General features: G+C 37.1%; 1 protein-coding gene across 2 annotated transcripts in view; it reads left to right on the top strand.

Moving 5' to 3' along the window:
• ZDHHC20 (zDHHC palmitoyltransferase 20) overlaps window positions 1–15924 on the top strand; it is a 70791-nt gene that overhangs the window by 42687 nt on the left and 12180 nt on the right. For both annotated transcript variants that reach the window (XM_082701684.1, XM_082701685.1), the window contains exons 6-8: window positions 1266–1298; window positions 1908–2028; window positions 11412–11544. In XM_082701684.1, the coding sequence (XP_082557810.1) occupies window positions 1266–1298; window positions 1908–2028; window positions 11412–11544 (287 nt within the window). The remainder of the gene's footprint in view (window positions 1–1265; window positions 1299–1907; window positions 2029–11411; window positions 11545–15924) is intronic.

Below are 15924 nucleotides of genomic sequence, written 5' to 3'. Positions count from 1 at the left end.
GTTTAACATTCTGGGTATTAGTTTATTCATTTCTTATATTTCAGCAGTCACTTCTTATCTGCCTGGGGATCTATTCTAAGACCCCCAGTGGATGCCCAAAACTGGATAATACCAAACCCTACATATACTATACATACATAACTATGATACAGTTTAATTTATAAATTAGGCATAGTAAGAGATTAACAATAATAGCTAATAATAAAATAGAACAATTATAGCAATATATTGTAATAAAAGTTATGTGAATGTGGTCTTTCTCTCAAAATGCCTTCTGCTATACTCATCCTTATTGTGATGAGATGAAGGGAGGTAACTGACGTAAGCACTGTGACACAGCATTAGGCCACCATTTACCTTCTGAAGTATGTCCGAAGGAGAATCATCTGCTGCTGGACTACGGGTGACTGTGGGTAGCTGAAACCAGGGGAAGCAACTATGGATAAGGAAACTGCTGTATTTGAAATGTTCTGTGGTCTAACTTCATACAAATCTAGATTACATGTATTGGTGAAGAGGTAAATTTGGAAGGCTTTTTTTTATTATAAAAGTACAGTACTCCTTATCCAGGGAATGCAATTTTGTAAATTATGTGGAAAAAATAACCATCTATAAGCCTATCATTAATAATATTTTGACATATTTGCTCCTAAAGTTTTATTTTTATGTGTTACATATTTTTAACATTATGTGTTTTATGTTTATGTGTTTTGTGTGGTTAAAATAGCATAGGGATTTATGTATTTCATTTTATCTTCCTCAGCTAATTTGGAAGCTGGACCTATCTAGTTTACCTAGTGCTGTGCATACTACATCATATTAAAATGTCATTTGGCGTGGTTCAAGGCATTTGGCTATGCTCAGCTGAATTGCCAGTATTAAAAATCATCTAACTATAAAAGGCCTTCTGGAAATACCAGAACTTTTCTCTAACGTACTGGGTTAGCTTTTCTTTACTTTTTTTAGAGAAGGAGGCAGGGAGAGAGAGAGGCAGAAGGGAAGGGAGAGAGACCATCTTAAGCAGGCTCCACACCCAGGATGGAGCCCAAAGCGCAGCTCAGTCTTACAACCCTGAAATCGTCACCTGAACTGAAATCAAGAGTCAGATGCTTAACCCACTGAGCCACCCAGGCACCTCTGGGTTGGTTTTTCTAAGATATTATTTGTAAAGGTAAAAATTTAAGCCAAAGAAAGAGAAAATTATCAGAAACTAGAATTAGGGGAATTTTTGTACAAGGATTTTCTTATGTTTATTTGTTTTTTAGATGTGTTCTTAAGATGGATCATCACTGTCCTTGGTATGTATAAAAAAAGAGGAAATTGCATTGGGGGTGGAGAGTTGGGAAGGGGAGAATTGAGAGTAATTTATCTCAGCATTCCCAAATTTTGAGGGTCAGTTTAATCACTCGATTACTCAAGATTGATCTGGTACTATTTATATGTATATTTATGTATGTACATGTTTATATTAAATGTATTCCTTTAAATATATACTCTGATGTTATTAATCCAAGTAAGTGTATATTAAGAATTAACATTAAAATTCCAAATTCCCTCATGAATTTATTAAAAACACACATCCACAATTAAGATACTGCTCCCTACTTCCCATATGACCCATTTCTAAGTAATAATATTTTTTATCTGCCATATGTATTATTGTTTTTATTTATTATAGTTTAAAAATAACATTAAAACTTACTGTCTTAACCATTTCTAAGTGGACAGTTCAGTAGTATTAAATATGTTCATATTGTGTAACAATCTTCAGAAATTTTTCATCTTGCAGAATAAATTTCTATACCCATCACAGCCTCCCCAGCCCTTGGCAAACATCATTTTGTTTTCTGTTTCTGATAGTTTGTGATTTATCTTATTTTTACAGTGTAATTTTCTTTTTCTTCTAGGGTGAATAACTGTGTGGGATTTTCTAATTACAAATTCTTCCTGCTGTTTTTATTGTATTCCTTGTTATATTGCCTTTTTGTGGCTACAACAGTTTTACAGTACTTTATAAAATTTTGGACGGTAAGTCTTTTTTCTGTCTTAAAAAATATATGTAAAACTTTTTAAGATGATATATTCATAAAGAAGTCATTCATTCTTTATTATAAGTAGATGTACTTTATTTCAGGTAGAATTTATGATGGATCAGAAAGCAAATGGTATTACAATTTACCTTCATATGTTTATTTGTACATAAATGGATATTAAATAGGATATAGTAAACTTCTTTTATTTTTTTAAATTTATTTATTTTTTTTAAAGATTTTATTTATTTGACAGAGAGAGATCACAAGTAGGCAGAGAGGCAGGCAGAGAGAGAGGAGGAAGCAGGCTCCCTGCTGAGCAGAGAGCCTGATGCGGGACTCGATCCCAGGACCCTGAGATCATGACCTGAGCCGAAGGCAGCGGCTTAACCCACTGAGCCACCCAGGCGCCCAGTAAACTTCTTTTAGTGAGTCAATATTTTCAGCAATATTCTAACAATAGACCTATCAATTTTAAGGAAGTAATTGCTTTTACTTGAGTTGAAGAGACTTACTGCAGTTTTACAGTAGTAACAGTGAAATTGCAAATAGCTCAAATAACCACTAATTCGATTCCTGCCTCTATAGATGGTAATCCTTTTTCTGTCATAAGTTGTGTTTTTTTCCACATTTTTAATTTATATCTTATAACCCTGTTTTCTTTGATTTTTATCAAATCAAAGTTTTATATTTAAAAATATTTTTAAAAGCAGTGTTTTTACAGTTTCTTTTTTTTTAAAGATGTTATTTATTTATTCATTGTAGAGAGTGTGTGTGCATTGCATGCACTTGAACAGGGTGGGGCTTGGAGGGGGAGGAAAGGGAGAAGCAGACTCTGTGCTGAGCACCAGCCCTACAGAAGGCTCAACCTCATGACCCTGGGACCCTAAGGTCTGACCCCAGCCAAATTCAAGAGGAAGATGCTCAACCAACTGAGCCACCCAGGCACCCCTAAAGTACTGCTTTTAAATAAATAATCAGAAAATCAGAAATCAAAGGGGCACCTGGGTGGCTCAGTTGGTTAAGTGTCTGCCTTTGGCTCAGGTCATGATCCCAAGGTCCTGGGATCATGCCCTATATCTGGCTCCCACCTCAGTGGGGATCCTTCCTCTCCCCCTTCCTATGCTCCTCCCCCTGTGTGCTCTCTCTCGCTCTGCACTCCCTCAAATTAATAAATCTTTTAAAAATGAAAAATATAAAAGCAGTACTTTTCATTTATGATTTCTGGCTTAAGTCTATTCACTGTATATTTACACAATATTCACCCAAGTTTTCCTTGGGCATTTTTTTTTTTTTAAAGATTTTATTTATTTATTTGACAGAGAGAAATTACAAGTACACTGAGAGGCAGGCAGAGAGAGAGAGAGAAGGAAGCAGGCTCCCTGCTGAGCAGAGAGCCCGATGCGGGACTCGATCCCAGGACACTGAGATCATGACCTGAGCCGAAGGCAGCGGCTTAACCCACTGAGCCACCCAGGCGCCCTTCCTTGGGCATTTTAGTTGTTTTTGTTTTCACATTTAAATCTTTGATTTTGAAGAAGGCATTACTGTGGTCAGAAAGTATTTTGTATTTACTCTTCCTAACAATACTGTTAAGAAGTTTTTAAATGTTGGTTTTATAATTGAGCTGTTCAGATGTGGTGAAGCCTGCAGATCGTGAAGTGATTACTATTGAAAAGATAGTTTGTTGCTCACAGTTTCTGAGGGAAGGGTCATACCACGCTATGAAGGACCACACAGGGAAGCACCAGACAGGGTAACCAGATTTAGGTTAGCCAGTTTGCATAGTATCTGTGGTCCCTGGGCATAATGGTTGTCCCTGTTTTCTGTATGTATCGTTGGAGTGGTTAGGGCAAGGAAATTTTGCCTCCTGGAGTATAATAGTCAGATAGAGGAGGTGATATGGAATATGAACTCTGGATTGGTTAGTTTTTGTATGAGAGGTTTATTCCTTGCTATCACTTAAGGACTGGATAGCTGTGGAAAAGTTGGTCTCTCTCCAGTCAGCACGGCCTCAGATGCCAGAGCATCAAGAACACAGAAGATAAGGGGGACCTGGGTGGCTCAGTTAAGCATCCAAGTTTTGATTTTGGCTCAGGTCATGATCTCAGCGTTGTGAGATGTTGGACTCTGCACTGGGCATGGAGTCTCCTTAAGATTCTCTCTTTCCCTTTCCCTGTGCCTCTTCCTGCCTACCCCCACTCACTAACTCACTCACTCTCTCTGTCAAAAATAAAAATAAAAAAAGAATAGAAAAAATAAGAAAATATAGTTAATGCAGAAAGAGCTGTTACTACCCCAATTTCCAAAGTTGAAAACTGAGGTTAGAGAAGTTAGGAAACTAGCCAGAATTTGAACATAAATATCTCTATTTCAACATCCAACTACTTTTCACTGTAAGTTGCTATTCATAGTCATACTTGGGAATTACATAATTAAAGCCTTAAGTCATCAAGCACAATTATTTTTCTGAGAAATATTTAATACTTTTTAAGGACTTTCACTAACACATTGTTGAGTTTTAAGCTTTGGGTATTTAAAACTCAGGGCATGCTAGTACTTACAGTGCCTTTGTATATATTAGAAGAGAGTACCCAGTTCTATGTGGTCTTAGCCCAGTGAATTTTGGGTTCTGCTCTTCCCCTAATTGTAAGTATCTTTGTTCAGTTTACAACCTACTTATCCTACTCAGTGACCCTATTTAAATGAAGAGGATTCAGTGCCAGATGAATAAAGTCTAAACTATAGAATTTCACATTTCTTTTTTTTTTTTTTTTTAATTTTATTTATTTATTTGACAGCGAGAGATCACAAGTAGGCAGAGAGAGAGGAAGGGAAGGAAGCAGGCTCCCTGCCGAGCAGAGAGCCCGACGCGGGACTCGATCCCAGAACCCTGAGATCATGACCTGAGCCGAAGGCAGCGGCTTAACCCACTGAGCCACCCAGGCGCCCCTAGAATTTCACATTTCTTTACCAGAAACTTCAGCAGTGTTTGCATATAATGATTTATTAATTAAAGAATAAATATTTTGGGGGTGGCTGCGTAGCTCAGTTGATTAAGCATCTAACTCTTGATTTTGACTCAGGTCGTGATCCTCAGGGTCATCACATTGAGCCCTGATTTGGGTTCCACACTGAGAATTTCCAGAACCTTCCTGGGATTCTCTCTCCCATTCTTTCTGCCCTTCCCCCATTCATGTGCATGTTCTTTCTGTCTCTAAAAAAAGAATAAATATTTTTAAAACTTTTTTCAGATTTATCATAATAAGGAAAGACTAATAAACTTAAATCTTTTTCTTTAGTTAACAAATATGTATTTAGTACCTACTGTGTGCCAGGCAGTGTTCAAGGCACTTTGGATATATCAGTGAACAAAACAGAGTCCTGTTTTTATAGAACTTACTTTTGAGAAGAGGATGGAATATACGCATAATAAATAAGTAAATCCTATTGTGTATTAGGAAGTAAACACTGAAAAATAGTAAAAGTAGAGCGGGGTAAGGGATGTGGCAAGTGTGTAGGGGTGAGTATGACAGGGGCAGATAGAAGTGCTAAAGAGAGTGATAAGAATAGACCTGCCTCAGTAAGACAATCAGATTTGAGCATAGGCATGAAGGAAGTTAATGGACACATGGGAGCACCTAGATAAATAAAGCAAATATTAACAGACCTAAAGGGAGAAATTGAGAGCAATACAATAATAGTAGGGACTTTAATACCCCACTTTCATCAATGGATAAATCATCCAGACAGAAAATCAATAAGGTAGTTGGTATTAAAATGACACATCAGGTCAAGTGGTCTTACTAAACATATAGAATACTCCATCCAAAGAAACAGAAAACACATATAAAACTAGAAATCAGTTACAAAAAAAGAAAACTAGAAAACTCACAAATAAGAATGATCTAAAGCAACCTAACTTCACATCTCAAGGAACTAGAAGAAGAACATACAAGCCAAAGTTAGTACAAGAAGGGAAATAACATACCAGAATGGTGGGTGCCTCGGGGGCTCAGCTGGTTGAGTCTTTGGCTCAGGTCATGATGCTGGAGTCCCAGGATCAAGCCCTGGGCTCTTTCTCAGCAGGGAAGACTGCTTCTTCCTTTGACCCTCCTCCTCCTCATGCTTTCTCTCTTGTTCTCTCTCTCTCAAATAAATAAATAAAATCTTTTAAAAAGAAAAACAAATCAGAATGGAAATAGGTAGATACTAAAGAGACAATAGAAAAGATCAGTGAAAGAGCTGGTTTTCTTAAAAAGATAAACAAAACAGTCAAACCTTTACCTAGACTCACAAGAAAGAAAGAGGACTCAAAATCAGAAATGGAAGAGAAAACATATCTAATGCCACAGAAATACAAAGGATCATAAGAGACTACTATGAACAATGATACACCAGCAAAATGGACAACTTAGCAGAAATGGATACTTTCCTAGAAAATACAACCAAGACTGAATCATGATGAAGTAGAAAATCTGAAGAGATTAATTGCTAGTAAGGAGATTAAATCAGTAATCAGTAGCTTCCCAATAAACAAAAGTCCAGGACCAGATGGTTTGGTAGTGAATTCTACCAAGCATACATACATACATTTATTTATTTATAAATAAAGATTTTTAATTATTTATTTGACAGAGAGAGACACAGCAAGAGAGGGAACACAAGCAGGGGGAGTGGGAGAGGGAGAAGCAAGCTTCCCACAGAGCAGGGAGCCCAATTCAGGGCTCCATCCCAGGACCCTGGAGTCATGACCTGAACTGAAAGCAGATGCTTAATGACTGAACCAGGTGCCCCTCTACCAAACATTTAAAGAACTAATGCTAGTCCTCAAAATCTTCCAAGAAAATAGAAGAGGGAATACTTCCAAATTCATTTTATGAGGCCAGTATTACCCTGATACTAAAAATGGACAGGACACTATAAGAAAATAAAATTATGGGCTTTATATACTTGCTGGCCAAAGATGTAAAAATATTTAAAACAATATTAGCAAGCTGAATTCAGCAATTCATTGAAAGAATCATACACTGTGATCATGTGGGATTTATTCCAGGGATGCAGATATGGTTCTTCATCTTTAAATCAATCAGCATGACATACCACGTTAACAAAATGAAGGAAGAAATATGATCATCTCAATAGATACAGAAAAGCATTAGATAAAATTCAACATCTATTTTTGGTAAAAATTCTTAGCAAAGTAGGTGTGGAGGAAATATATCTCAACACAGTAAAGACCTTATATGACAATCCCACAGCTAACATCATATTCAGTGATGAAAGGCTTAAGGCTTTCCCCCTAAGATTAAGAAAAAGACCAGGATTCCCACTCTTGCTATTTATTCAACACAATATGTATTAGAAGTTCTAGCCAAAGCAGTTAGACCAGGAAAAGAAAAAATTCAAGTAGGAAAAAAGTAAAGCTGTCTCTATTGTATAATATATAATATTATATTTAGAATACCCTGAAGTCTCCACCAAAAACTGTTAGAACCAAGAAACCAATTAAGAGTAGTTGCAGAGTTCAAAATCAATTGCATTTCTATACAGTAGTAACAGACTATAAGAAGAGAAATTAAGAAATTAAGAAAGATAGGTGAGAGACCTGTACACTGAGAACTATGAGAGACTAATGAAAGCAATTGAAGGCACAAATTAATGGAAAGTTAATCTGTGCTCATGGACTGGAAGAATTAACATTGTTAAATGTGAAGAATTAATATTGTTAAAATGTCCCTATGACCAAAAGTCATTTACAGAATCAGTGTAATCCCTAACAAAGTTTTTCACAGAAAAACTTGGACATTTTTCAACACAGACATTTTTCACAGAAATAGAACAAACAGTTCTAAAATTTGTGTGGAACCACAAAAAACCCTAAATAGCCAAGGCAGTCTTGAAAAAGAAGAACAAAGCTAGAAGTATCACACTTCCTGATTACAAACCGTATTACAAAGCTGTAGTAATCAGTATTGGCATGAAAACAGACACAGAGACCAATGGAACAAAAGGATAGGCCAAAAACAAACTGATGAATCTTTGGTCAGTTCATTTACAACAAAGGAGCCAAGAGTATACCGTGGGTAAGGGTAGTCTCTGTAATAAATAATGTTGGGAAAAATGGATAGCCACGTGCAAAAGAATGAAACTGGATCTCTATCTGACATCATAACAAGAATCAATTACAAATGGATTAAACACTTAAACATTAGCCCTGAAACCATAAATGTAGATTTTAAAAACATTAGCAGTAAGCTCCTTCACATTGGTCCTCATGATGATTTTTTTTTTAAAGATTTTACTTATTTATTTGATGGAGAGAGATCACAAGTACGCAGAGAGAGAGAGGGAGAAGCAGGCTCCCCGCCGAGCAGAGAGCCCGATGCGGGGCTTAACCCACTGAACCACCCAGGCGCCTCCTGATGATGATTTTTTAGATTTAACACCAAAACCAAAATAACAAAAGCAAAAACAAGTGGGACTACATCAGTCTAAGAAGTTTCTATACAGCAAAGGAAACAATAAGCAAAACAAAAGGCAGCATACTGAATGGGAGAAGATACTTGCAAGTCATGTTTCTGATAAGAGCTTAATAGACAAAATATATAAAGAACTCCTACAACTCAGTAGCCCCCATCCCAAAAAAAGAAATTAAAAAATTGGGCAGAGGCTCTGAACAGACAGTTTTCCAAAGACATGGATGGCCAGCAGGTATACCAAAAACTGCTCAGTGTCTAATCAGGGAAATGCAGATCAAAACCACAATGAGATACCAACTCATACCTCTTAGAATGGCTGTTATCAAAAGATAAGTAGTGGAGAAAAAGGAACCCATGTACTGTTGGTGGGAATGTAGATTGGTTTAACCACTATGGAAACAGTATGAAGATTCCTCCAAAAATTAGAGCTACCATATGATCCAAGCAATTCTACTTCTGGATATTTATCCAAAGGAACTGAAATCACTAACTTGAAAAGATACGAGCATGCCCCATGTGCATTGCAACTTATAATAGCCAAGATATGAAAAAAAACCTAAGTGTCCCATCAGTGGATGAATGGGTGAAGAAAAGTGTGTGTGTGTGTGTGTGTGTGTGTGTGTGTGTGTGTACATACGTATGTGTACGTGTACACAATAGACTATTACTTGGCCATAAATACTTAGGAAATCCTGCCATTTGTGATCACATGGATGGGCCTGGAAGACATTGCACTAAGTGAAACAAGTCAGAGAAAGACAGCTGTTTTTGTCACTTATGTAGAATCTAAAAAAAAATTTTTTTTGGACTCCTAGATAACAGATTGGTGATTGTTGGGGCAGTGGGTGGGGAATAGGTAAAGTGGATGAAGGTGCTCAAAATAACATGAATAAGTTTGGGGTGTATAATGCACAATATGGTGACTATAGTTAGGTATATTTGAAAGTTGTTAAGATAGTACATCTTAAAAGATCTCATCACTAGAAAAAAATTTTTAAAATTGTGGTATGGGTGTTAACTAGAGTTATTATGACTTTTGCAATTGTACATATTGTTACTTTTGCAGTGTGTACATACATTGAGTCATGTTTTACACCTGAAACTAATAGAATGTTATATGTTCAGTTGTATCTCAGTTTTTTAAAAAGAGTGTGATCAGGGTAGATTTCCAAAGGTAAGATTTGAGCAGAGACTTAAAGGGAATTAGTGGACATTTGAGAGAACATTTTTGAAGAAACATCTGGAGTTTGGAGCAAAGGCCCCAAAGTAGGAGTGTCCCCTCCATGTTTGTTTAACAGCAAGGTGGCTAGCTAGTGTGGCTGGAGTAGAATGAGCAAGAATGGAATTAATGAGAAGTCCAGGCAGTGGGCCTTGGAGAGTGTTGGAGGACTGTGTCTTTCGTGAGGAATAACATCGTCTTAATTGTAATGGATCACTCTGATTACAGAGCTGAAACTAAACTGCAGGTCGAGTGACACCTCTTAGAAGGCTTTTGCAGTCATAGTGAGTGAAGGTGATAAGAAGTTTTCAGAGTTTTTAGAAAGTGCTAATCAGAAGTTTTTAAATAAAAGCTATTTGCTAAAAAAATTAATTTTCTTTCCTAGATTTAAATCTCTTTAAAAAACAGAGGGAAAGTAGATTTTAAAGTGTACCTCGAATGTGCTTGAGGAGCTAAATATTCTTTATTTTTTGTTTTGTTTGTTTGTTTTAGGAGCTAAATATTCTTGTCTGTTTTCACTTTTGTGTTTTTGGAAAAAATGTTGTCAATGACCTTTAGAAAACAACATCTCAGTGTTCCTTCAAAACAAAAGATTTATAAAACTAGTATTCAGGATAATTTTGTATAAAATTTGGTTTCTTAATACATTATCTCTATTTGTACAAGCTTTGCCGCAGGAAATCTACAGAGAGTTGTCCAAAGGTAAAATAATATTATTGCCATGCCATTCTTGTGACAATTTGTAGTAAATATGTATAATATTCATTTACTTCACAAGATGGGAAGTTAAAAGAATTGCTTGGTATGTTTCAAAGGCACTGTGGTTACTCTGGGAAAGAAGAGTAAAAAATATATGTCAGAATAATCTAATGCTAAAAACCTTCATTTTATCCTGTAAACTATATTTAAATCAAGCCAGGACCACCTCATGTTCTAGTAGAATCTGTAATTTTCCCATGTGGTTTTATTTTAAGAGCTAACACTTAAAGGCTTCCTCTTTCTCCTATTAATAGATACTAAGATTTTGCTTCTATTAAAATGAATGTAGCCATAAGAAAAGGGGTAACAACAAAGCTGTTTTCATTCACTAATACCTTGTGGTAAATGTATTTACCAAAACTGCTAATTACCCAAAAAAAAAAAAAAAGTGTAGGAATTGAGTGAGGGTAAAAAAGGTAGGGATTGAACAGCTGAGGGCATGGGGATATATGCTGAGGTCTTCCAAATATAGAAATTAAAGAAATACACAAATTTATCACAATTAGTATCTGGTTAGCAGCATTTATAATTAAAATAAGCAAATACTTTAGCATAGATAAGGAAAACCCCTTGTATATCCTGGATATCAGGGAAAGTTATGAATATATGCATAAAGTACAAAGGAAAAAAATGAGTTAAAAATGCATCTTTTTTATTGAATATATTACTAAATTTTTTAAATGTTTAAGAGTAATTTTTTTAAATGACCCTTTCAACCTTTCATACAAGCAAGCTCCTTTGATAATGCCAGTTTTCTGCTTTGGGAGATGTTGCTTTTGGATTTATTATCTAAATTTATTTTATATTCTTCATATCTGGCAAGATTTTTGGTAGATTCAGCAGTCTTTAGGAAGAATCAAATAACAATATGCTTTACGGGCTGACTGTTCTAAAGTTAATTCTTCTTTCTTCCTTCCTCAGAATGAACTCTCTGATACACGTGCAAAGTTCCACGTACTTTTCCTTTTCTTCGTGTCTACAATGTTCTTCATCAGCGTCCTATCACTTTTCAGCTACCACTGCTGGCTAGTTGGAAAAAACAGAACAACAATAGGTAAGTAGGCTAAAAGAATTCATAATTATTTAGGAAAATGACCATAAATGATTATGAAATCATGAGGACAATAGTCAGATGATAAAGAAATAGAAAATCATTCTGTATTAAGGTTTACTGTGACTAGATAAGAACAATGGATATATAATAAATGTAGAGTTTTAACATTTTGAAGATTGAGAATGTGAGATTGGCATTTGCATCCATTTTCAGCAGTATACATGCATTATACTGACATATAAATTTTATTGTTTTAAGATGTATTTATTTATGAGAACAAATAAGCAAGCAGGGGGTGGAGCAGAGGGAGAAGGAGAGAAGCAGGGCTCAGTCTCATGACCCTGAGGATCATGACCTGCACCAAAACCAAGAGTCAGTTGCTTAACGGACTGAGCCATTGAGGCAACCCCCTTACAGCTTATCTTTTAGCTAAAACGTATTCTTTAATTTTTCTCACCTATGATTACACAGTGACTGCTGTATTCCCTGATTGAGGCTAAGGAGTAGCATTTTTGACACGGTTAATCATTTCCATCTTTATGTCAACTATACCACTAATATCAGCATTTATTTCCTTATTTTCTCATTTTTTAAAAAGTGAAATAGAGGGGGAGAATTCATTAAGGTATTAAAATAATTGGACAAACATTTCCTAAATAAAGGTGGTATGACATTGACTCAAACTAAGCTATTAGCCTATAAGTGGCCACTGTGCTATAATTGAAATATTTAGGCAAAATATTTGCCTATTTAGGCAAAATACAAAATAGGAATCTGTCACATTGTTTCATAGGAAAGTAAGAGACTCCTTGACATCTAAAGCCATGTATCTACCAAAGAAATTGAAGGCAGATAGATTATAATACAGAAAGACAAAGACATTTTAGGGAAGCTTTCAGATGTGTTTATATTTGGATTATTTTAACTTTGTGTCTTACTGAGTCATATAAAAAGCATGATGGGCTCCAGGGTAAGGATTTTTGTGCCCTTTCTTCTCCAGCTCACTCTCCATTATGGAACTCTCCTCCAGTTCCATCATGCCTTCATCCCTTTTCTATGTAAATAAATTTTTTGTATTTAGTAATTAATTTGTTATCCTCTTCACAGAGTACCCTGCCATCTCCTTACCTTTACTCGTCAATGATAAAAGGCAGCTTACACGCAAAGTCTAGCCCTTATGAACTATGCCAATTAAAAAGGAAGAGATTTCACAAATTGCTAAGTCTGGTAACAGTAGGCCCATGTTCTGGGGCGCACGGGTGACTCAGTAGGTTAAGCCCCTGCCTTCACCTCAGGTCATGATCTCAGGGTCCTGGGATTGAGCCCCGCATCAGGCTCTCTGCACGGCAGGGAGCCTGCTTCCCCCTCTCTCTCTGCCTGCCTCTCTGCCTGCTTGTGATCTCTCTCTGTCAAATAAATAAATAAAATCTTTAAAAAAATAAAAAACAACAGTAGGCCCATGTTCCTATCTGGCATCCTTCATTTGGAACTGAGTAGTAGCTGACTGCTTTAGATGGGAGCCTGCTCACTTTAATTTGCCATAGTTCCAAGCCTGCTTCATTTCCTGCCTAACCCCTTAGTTATGAGAGAGGCGTACTTCATGGGAAACCTAGTGTTCTCTTTAAGCGCAGTATTCTTCTCTCTAAGCAGTATTTTTCAGTCTTTTTTGCCAGTGACTACAGTAAGAAAGGCATCATTTATATTGTGACCTAGGGGATACACATGTTTATAAAATTATATAAATAAAATAGGCATGTATTTTCAGAACATCATTAATCTCTACATATGCAATGTACTGTAATATTTTCTGTTTTAGTTCATTAAAAGGAAATGCTGGTCACACACACACACAAATAGATGTGAAAAACACCTTTTAAGGTGTTTTAACCCTTATTTTGAAAAAACTACCGTGGCACACCACCTTTACAGCTCACCTTCCACAACCCTGGCCCTACCTAGGCTGGTTCTCTACTGCTCCTTCCAGAGTTCTGTTCTTCTGTCCTTGGAGAATACTTTCTGTCATCTCCACCCTTCTCCGTAACTGTCACCTGCCTACCTTGAGAACATTTCCCCAGTTAAAGAGTTTCTGTATTCAAACAAATGCTATTATCCCAAACAGGCAGGCTGTGCCCTTTGATGCTCATGGCCAATCTTTTTTTTTTTTTTTTTTTTATAAACATATTTTTATCCCCAGGGGTACAGGTCTGTGAATCACCACGTTTACACACTTCACAGCACTCACCAAAGCACATACCCTCCCCAATGTCCATAATCCCTCCCCCTTCTCCCAAACCCCCTCCCCCCAGCAACCCTCAGTTTGTTTTGTGAGATTAAGAGTCACTTATGGTTTGTCTCCCTCCCAATTCCATCTTGTTTCATTGATTCTTCTTCTACCCACTTAAGCCCCCATGTTGCATCACCACTTCCTCATATCAGGGAGATCATATGATAGTTGTCTTTCTCTGCTTGACTTATTTCGCTAAGCATGATTTGCTCTAGTTCCATCCATGTTGTCGCAAATGGCAAGATTTCATTTCTTTTGATGGCTGCATAGTATTCCATTGTGTATATATACCACATCTTGATCCATTCATCTGTTGATGGACATCTAGGTTCTTTCCATAGTTTGGCTATAGTGGACATTGCTGCTATAAACATTGAGTGCACATGCCCCTTTGGATCACTACATTTGTATCTTTAGGGTAAATACCCAGTAGTGCAGTTGCTGGGTCATAGGGCAGTTCTATTTTCAACATTTTGAGGAACCTCCATGCTGTTTTCCAGAGTGGCTGCACCAGCTTGCATTCCCACCAACAGTGTAGGAGGGTTCCCCTTTCTGCACATCCTCGCCAGCATCTGTCATTTCCTGACTTGTTGATTTTAGCCATTCTGACTGGCGTGAGGTGATATCTCATTGTGGTTTTGATTTGTATTTCCCTGATGCCGAGTGATATGGAGCACTTTTTCATGTGTCTATTGGCCATCTGGATGTCTTCTTTGCAGAAATGTCTGTTCATGTCCTCTGCCCATTTCTTGATTGGATTATTTGTTCTTTGGGTGTTGAGTTTGCTAAGTTCTTTATAGATTTTGGACACTAGTCCTTTATCTGATATGTCGTTTGCAAATATCTTCTCCCATTCTATTGGTTGTCTTTTGATTTTGTTAACTGTTTCCTTTGCTGTGCAAAAGCTTTTGATCTTGATGAAATCCCAATAGTTCATTTTTGGCTCATAGCCAATCTTTACCATAAATTAAACACTGAATCTTTTAATCTCTTGGAACTGAAGAGCACCTGAAATTGTCAATTTGAACTTTCCATTCTCTAGCCACTCGTCATCCTTGCAGCCCTCTTTTTCTGTACTCCAACTAGATTTCATCTTTTACACTGCCTGCATTGTCCTGGTCTCATTTCTCACCTTTCCTGTCCTAGATCCTGTAACAAATGACAACTCTTTTTAGATTTTACTTATTTATTTGACAGAGAGGGATCACAAGTTGGCAGAGAGGCAGGCAGAGAGAGAGGGGGAAGCAGGCTCCCTGCTGAGCAGAGAGCTGGATGTGGGGCTCGATCCCAGGACCCTGAGATCATGACCTGAGCCGAAGGCAGAGGCTTAAGCCACTGAGCCACCCAGGTGCCCCGACTTTAACAACTCTTGACCGCACTCTCACACGATACATGTCCTGGCTTTCTCCTATAATTCAGCTACTGATCCATGACCTGAGCTATTCCAGCTCTCTACTCTATCCACAAGTAGGTCAGGGGTATAGAAAGCTGAGGAAGGCAGTCTCACTCCCATAGCAACTGGTGCACCTACACATTTAAAGTGTCAGACCTTACTTGGGTCCTTTATTTGGCAGTCATGTCACGTGTTTCTGAAAAAATAAGAAGTTGTCTCAAATAATTTCTTTTTTTTTTTTTTTTTTTTTAAAGATTTTATTTATTTATTTATTTGTGAGAGAGAGAGTGAGAGTGAGCACAGGCAGACAGAGTGGAAGGCAGAGTCAGAGGGAGAAGCAGGCTCACTGCGGAGCAAGGAGCCCGATATGGGACTCGATCCCAGGACGCTGGGATCATGACCTGAGCCGAAGGCAGCTGCTTAACCAACTGAGCCACCCAGGCGTCCCTCAAATAATTTCTTATCTTCTCCCCTTTATAACCTTACACAGACATTTCTTCTTTCAAGCCCATCACTGTCACTCTGCCTCTAACTTCTGAGGACAAATGTCTTTTCTGGTATCTAAGGTTAATCTTTAGAATTCTTCTAGAGGATGTCTCCTTCCCTCTAGAATTTTCTTCCATCAATTTTTATCTTACTTTTCTATATCATCAACCTTTTCCAATTCCTCACTCCCTGGCTTTTTATCCTTAGCTTATAAAAC

Source organism: Mustela nivalis (assembly GCF_964662115.1).
Source record: "Mustela nivalis genome assembly, chromosome: 15".
NCBI classification, from domain to species: Eukaryota; Metazoa; Chordata; class Mammalia; order Carnivora; family Mustelidae; genus Mustela; species Mustela nivalis.
Note: the sequence above shows the minus strand (reverse complement) of the source record. Positions and strands in the feature narration are given on the sequence as shown.